We start from the raw sequence: 7,500 nt of genomic DNA, 5'->3' as shown, positions 1-7,500 counted from the left end.
GCTCGCGCGCACGCGCGCACACACACCTCTTTTCGAGGTGCTTTTTGTGGGGTGATTTTAACGTTCCTAAAAAAATGTGGACAACATGGGGTTTAAAAACATTAAGGTTCTTCAAAGAACAGACTTCTAAATAGCTGTCAAACTCCAAAAACACAACTTATTGTCTATTTAAAAAGAAGAAACACACAGAAGAGAGACGCGCGCGCGCACACACCCTCTCTCTCTCTCTCTCTCTCTCACTGTCACATAAATTCGTATGAATAAAAGCAGTTTTCTACATTTTTACACTAGTATGTTTCGTGTCATGGCTTTAAATGAACTCCCTTCCTCACCCTCTCGGCGGTGGCGCCGGTTTGACGCCCTCTCCGTCGCTGTCCAGGGTCGGTGGCTCCCGGTAGTCGAAGAGCGAGCGCACGGTCTCCGCCATATTCACGGTGGTAAAGCGGTCGCTGCTTTGCTGCTTGTTGTTGCCCCGCCAGTACCTTTCAGCCGCTCTGCTCCTATCAGCCGCTCTGCTCTGAGCTCAGCCCCGTCTCTCCCTGTTCTACCACTGCTCACTTGTTGCCAGGTGTCGCGAGAGAAACAAGCAACCATGTCTGTGAAAACAAGCCCCAAAAGAAGCGGGCCACACGAGCGCTTTACACAGCGGTTGTTTGAAAATAGCCGATCTACAAACTCACAACGCAATGCATCGCATCGCAACGCGTTGTGAGCATGTAGATGTGCTATTTTCAAAAAAGATATTGAAGAAAACATTTGGAATATTTTTTTGAAACATTTTAACGACTCAAAACTTGTATTTTTAGTCGTTATTTTCAGATGGGGGGGTCTGCGGACAAATTGATTGATTGAATAGTTTATTAACAGTTTATTAACAAAAAAGTATAGCAAGTACAGTTCTATAGGCTACAGGGTCTGCTAAAAAGATTAAACACAAGAAAACACTATGGCTTGTTTGTTTCCATTAGGGTACATGTGTATTCAATTCATCTAATTTGTCTGCGTACAAATACACATTCATTTGGGGGTCCTTGACATGAAAATGTTTAAGAACCACTGGTTTAAACAGCATTAGGAAACAATGCATAGGTAAAATAAGCAACTACATTTTAGAAACAAGCCCAAAAATAGACGCAACCCGCAAATACCATTTTATAAGCAACTTTACAGAAAAGGAAGCCCAAAGTCGCTTATAATAAGTGGATATGGCAACCCTGACCACTGCTCACCAGCGAAGGTTAAGCCGCGATACTTCGTCGCGCGGCGGTGTCGCGCGCTAAAAACAGCAGACCTATAAGCCCACAAGGGTTTGGACGCTTCCCTGATTGTGGGCTTATAGGTCTGCTATTTTCAGAGTGCGACGCCGTCGTGTGACGACGTATAGGCCGAGCTTCGTTCTAGACGCTACCAACTCGGCAAAGAGGGGTGCGCGTCGTCACGAGCGCAACAACAAACGGCCGTTCTCACTGAGTCTGTTGATACTCGTGACAAGTGAACGTCTACAATGACGTTTTTTGTGTGATTAGGGCTTCTTTTTCGAGTGAAGTTTGTATGTTTTTGCGCGCGGACTGAAATAATATCGTGCGTTCCACCCTATAACTCTCATGGTTCCACCCCCTATGCAATACACGAGACATAGGTGTCCTCATAGAGCAGATGAAAAAGAAGTTGACCGTTTCTAAGAAGACTGTATAGCTTGGTAACTGACAAATACAAACAGTAATCGGAAAAACATAAATACAATTTAGCCAAAGGAAATTTGTCTTTGAATAGAAGGACATTGATTTTGGCTGTGAGATGTTTTCAATTAATGACATGTTTCATCAATCACCACACATTATTGATTGTGAGGTACCGAGTTGGCTTTGCTGATACTAAATGGACATAGTTTTCAAAAATCTTACATGTAGGCTAAACGAAGCCTATTTGCCTCTCGGTCGTTCTTCCTCTGCACGCACGCGCGCATGCGCGCGCGCACACACACACACACACACACACACACACACACACACACACACACACACACACACACACACACACACACACACACACACACACACACACACACACACACACACACATTGGTTAACATGAACTATATTTGTTTGTTTTTTCATAAGTGGAAACTGCCTGAAAACGGCCCAGGCAGGTAACTTTCTGACATGCATGGCAACTGACAAATGTTATACAGAGACAACCAACTCTTCAAGTTGGTTATGTATATGACATAAACAACACCAATAACATGGTGTTGTTTATGTGATATAAAGAATCATCAACAACCACTATCAACGACATTCTGGTCAAGTTCCATTGGTCCTTGTATTGCTGCATAAATGCAATAATAGTTGAAAAGTAATATACTATTGTGTACAAGCCAATTATTTTTATTATTTCATCAATAATAAGGAATTATTATTGATGAAATAAGGCAGCGTAAGGCATTTCAGACAGATTGTTTAACCAGCATGGATGCTCTTCTCAGCAGCACTGCTCACATCCACAAGTGGGAGCTGTTAGTAAAACCACAGTCTTGGTCATTAAAAACGGAACAATTTCACTAGAGCAATTAGAGGGTAAGTGCCTTGCTCAATGGTACCTTTACATGAAATAACATACAGTTAGTGTCAGTGATAATAGGTTTTCATTGGTGCAGCATTCATCACACATACTGCATTGCACATATTGTCATAACTGACTGAAATATACTGTATAACAATATATCAATTATCACCCAGACACCCAAGCATTCATTGTTGATTGAGGATATCCACCGAAGGCTAGCGTATTAGCCTGTGCCATAGATGAGGGCTGATGCAGCAGTGACCTAGGTTAGATGAGGGCAAAGACAAATGCTCTGCAACTTTAGCTTGCATTGATTGGTTTGTTGATATGGACCAGTGGTGGACAGTATCTAAGTACATTTACTTGAGTATTGGAGTTTCATTTATTGCAAGCACGTGATTTTCACTCTGCTACATTTCAAGTAGAAATATAGCTGCAAGCAGCGATAATACGGGGCCAGAGAGAGAGAGAGAGAGAGAGAGAGAGAGAGAGAGAGAGAGAGAGAGAGAGAGAGAGAGAGATAGAGAGAGAGATGGAAACGGAATAGATTGAAGAGAGAGAGAGAGAGAGAGAGAGAGAGAGAGAGAGAGAGAGAGAGAGACAGACATGGTAACAGAATAGATTGAAGAGAGAGAGAGAGATGGAAACAGAAAAGATTGAAGAGAGAGAGAGAGATGGAAACGGAATAGATTGAAGAGAGAGAGAGAGAGAGAGAGAGAGAGAGAGAGAGAGAGAGAGAGAGAGAGAGAGAGCCATGGAAACGGAATGGATTGAAGAGACAGAGAGAGAGACATGGAAACGGAATAGATTGAAAAGAGAGAGACATGGAAACGGAATAGAGTGAAGAGAGAGAGAGATGGAAACAGATTTTTTTGGAATAGTTGTCTGGCTTGAGAGGCTGTATGGTAGCGGACCAATCAGTTCAATTAACCACTTAAACCCTCTATTTTTAGTAAAACAGACCTGAGTTACAACTGCACTTATGTACCTTATGAACAATGGACCCTAACAGCCTGTTGCCGGTTTACCTGTTACACACACACTCACACAGCTGTGCATACACAATCACAAACAGACAAATAACTACATACACATATGCACCTTTATTATTATGGCAGAACCCAGACACACACACACACACGCACACACATTGTTACAGTACGTTTGAAAAAACAGTACGATGGAAAAAGCATGTGACGGAGTGTGCGGGAGGCTTTGGCGTCACCATCCGTGCTACAAAACGGGCGCTCCCCCGAGACCGTTTTTCTCCCATGCACGAGCGCACCGTCCATGGCCGGCTAAAACCGTCCATGGCTGGCTTGCGTAATATTGTTGTACAGCGACATTCGACCAAACCCCGCCCTGCCGCCCTGCGATTGGCTGAATACAAAAACGAGAAAACAAGGAGACATGGAAACGGAATAGATTGAAGAGAGAGAGAGATGGAAACAGAATGGATTGATTGGACATCTTAACCTATTGCCATTAACAGAAATTAAACTCTCAACCTTCGGACTGACAGGCTGCAACACTACCTATAGTGCTATAGCTTTGTCCAGGCTGATGTTGTCTGTTGAAGATCATAAACTCTTGCCTTCTGTCATGAACCAAGCCCTTATTTCACTAACACTAAGATCACTCGTTCACAAGCCATTTACTAATGGAGAAATTGTACGTCTCCTCAGGAACACGTTGCTATCTGAAAAGTTTTGAGATTGTAGATCGGCTATAATTCAGAATGAAGTATGTCATACATTGAAAAAACATACTCTCAAATAAGCATTTCAGGTTATCTTTAACAATTACACATGTATTAATTGACACAATCATGTTGTGTGCATTGCAACTTTAACACATTGACTGCCATCGGCTAATCTCAGAACGTCCATCGTAGTGCCAAGCAATTTCTTACCTTTTTTGTTTTTTTGATTCCGTCATAGGCCCCGCTAAATCCGTTTAAAATCCGCGTTCATTTGGTTCGACACAAACACGGGACCCGACCGAACAAAACGCTGAAAACCGTGCGGCGATCCGACACTGCATTCTGGAGAACGAGAGGAAAACGCTAAAATGGTGGATGCGGTGAGAAAAACAACAAGCCAGAGATAATGGCGTCCAAAGTTGACCGCTAGACAGGAAACGGAGGCGGGAGAAAAACCGGAAACAGTATTATTTCGTTTCCGGTCCGCCCACTTCGAGACCGGAAGTGCAAAAAAAATCCGGAATCTGCACCTGCACGATTTAACATGGGAAAACTACGGGACTACGGGCTACGGGAACGGCAGTTAACGGTTGGATTTAACGGCCCGTAGGACTACGGGCCTGGCAGTGGATGTGTTAATGAAGTCCGCATCAAGTGAGGCTTGAACTGGCGACCTTGAGGTTGTAAGGCACACGCTTAAGAGAGAAGCCATTGGAGCAACATACAAGGACCAGTGAAAAGGGAGATCACACAGATGATACAGTTTCACGCAAATAGCTGAAAAATCCTGGGTTTAAGTGTTTTTCAAACTGATCAAAATTGCGGACAATCTAAGGGCGGAGCTTACTGGTCAACGTGATAGATCTGTTCCTCATGAGTCAAGGGCAGGCACATGTGTAAGCAGGTTTAATGGCTGTCGGCCAAACAAGGCAAGACTTTTGCCTGTTTAAAGTTAGCATTTTAAAAAATTGCTATAGCGCCCCCATTTGACCAACTGGGGTAAGATTGGTTTCAGTGATATTTGGAATGACCCTCTACATTACTGCAAATTTTCAAAGAAATGTGAGGCTGCATGTATGTGTTAGGGGCAGATGAATAATTGTCATAAAACTGCAATATTCATTGGCTCATTAAAGCTACATTTTTTCACTTAGAAAAAATCCGCCCCCAACGTTTTGTCGGCATAGGTCCAAAGTTCATGTGTAAGGTTTTAACTGTTTTTCATATAATTCAAAATGGTGGGAGATCTAAAGGTCAGAGGTCAGAGTGTGAAAGTTGTTCATCATGAGTAGACGCATGTGTGTATCGAAGTTTCATGGCTGTAGGTCAAACAGGGCATGAGTTGTACCTGTTCAAAGTTGGCATTTCAATTGAGTGCTATAGCGCCACCTTTTGACAAAAGATTGTGAGAATTATTTCTCGATAGTTTTTCATGACCATGGAGGAACTCTTGGACTTATTAATTAACCACTTAAGCACTATTTCAAATAATAGTGATCTACAAGGTTGTATATCTTTTAACTATTTTTGAACATTTCTGAAAATTTTACATTTAGTATACACTCAACCACTGCTTATCATCCTGTCTCTCCTTTTATTACCCCCTTTTTTGCCCTGGGTGGCAGAGAGATAAAACAACAAAGAAGTTGATAATATGGTAGCTATCTCTCAAGGCAGACTGTTGGTTCACACAATTTTCAAATACTTCCGCCACACCGTCTGTGCAACGGAAGTGCTGAAGCTACCAGATGTCCGCCCCCCCGTCGCTTCCGTTTTGTCTTTGCAGTCACGTATATTTGTCTTACTGTAAATCAAATTAGTCAAAGCATAATTATTTAGCTATCTGCTTAGCAGAAATGGAAATTAAAGAATACATTTTCGTAAACAGAATGTAATGTATGGTAGCAGACCAATCAGTTCAGTTAACCACTTAAACCCTCTATTTTTAGTAAAACAGACCTGAGTTACAACTGCACTTATGTACCTTATGAACAATGGACCCTAACAGCCTGTTGCCTGTTTACCTGTTACACACACACTCACACAGCTGTGCATACACAATCACAAACAGACAAATAACTACATACACATATGCACCTTTATTATTATGGCAGAACCCAGATACACACACACACACGCACACACATTGTTACATTACGTTTGAAAAAACAGTACGATGGAAAAAGCATGTGACGGAGTGTGAGGGAGGCTTTGGAGTCACCATCCGTGCTACAAAACGGGCGCTCCCCCGAGACCGTTCTTCTCCCATGCACGAGCGCACCGTCCATGGCCGGCTAAAACCGTCCATGGCTGGCTTGCGTAATATTGTTGTACAGCGACATTCGACCAAACCCCGCCCTGCCGCCCTGCGATTGGCTGAATACAAAAACTAGAAAACAAGGACTCCGCCCCAGAGGGGACGGCGGGGGGGAAATTGAAGTGGGACAGCTAGACTTTGTAATAATGATTTCATACCTGCAAAATCAATCAATATCCTAGAGTGATCTTGAATTATTGCTACAACACGTCTTGCCACTAAACAATGGTTTGGATTTAGTTCAACAGTATATAACACTATATTTCTTAGTGATAGATCTGTTCATGGAATTTAAATTATTTACTCTTTCGCGCTCGGGTGGTGCAGTGGTAAAGTGCCTGAGGGAGGGTGATATTTGTCACTGCAGGTACTCCTACGGGTTGGGACGGCACCTGTCAGTAGGGAGTGTTGGGGGGGAGTAGGACGTAGACTCTACGTCCTCCCGGAAGAGGCACCTCACTGGCAGGTGAGCCAGTAGGATACAACAGCAGTGACAACACACACACACAAATGTGTGCGGTGAGATATTAATTGACAAAACGACAAAATTGGGGGGAGGGTAAAATATTATTATCTACTCTTTTATAATTGCTTGACTAGTAACAGCTGTATTGTCAGATTCGACTCTTTATTTTTTTATGCTAAAATTAAAGCTAACTAGGCCGATACCCGTTGGGAACATTACCCGCTGGGTCTTTGGAGATAAACATGCCAAGTTTGAAGTCGATTGGTCAGACAGTTATTGGGATACGAGGGGGACACACAGACGCAGGGTCACACAGACACGCACACACACACACCGATGTCGCACATTTATAGATATCTGCTAATGCTGTCAGGAACAATCAATATTTCACTTATACAGTCCAACAAAAAAAAATCCTGCAAACATTTTAGTCGAGGAATAAGCCATGCA

General features: G+C 42.8%; 1 protein-coding gene across 2 annotated transcripts in view; it reads right to left on the bottom strand.

The window, feature by feature from the left end:
• LOC311036746 (uncharacterized protein) overlaps positions 1–502 on the bottom strand; it is a 20,924-nt gene extending 20,422 nt beyond the window's left edge. For both annotated transcript variants that reach the window (XM_084045674.1, XM_084045675.1), the window contains exon 1: positions 333–502. In XM_084045674.1, coding sequence (XP_083901800.1) covers positions 333–427 — 95 coding nt within the window. In that variant the 5' untranslated portion in view covers positions 428–502. The remainder of the gene's footprint in view (positions 1–332) is intronic.
• Between the last annotated feature and the right edge of the window lie 6,998 nt (positions 503–7,500).

The sequence above is a fragment of the Gymnoscopelus microlampas genome, assembly GCF_963454915.1.
Source record: "Gymnoscopelus microlampas genome assembly, chromosome: 2".
NCBI classification, from domain to species: Eukaryota; Metazoa; Chordata; class Actinopteri; order Myctophiformes; family Myctophidae; genus Gymnoscopelus; species Gymnoscopelus microlampas.
The sequence above is the reverse complement of the archived record's forward strand: the minus strand, read 5'-3'. Positions and strand labels throughout refer to the sequence as shown.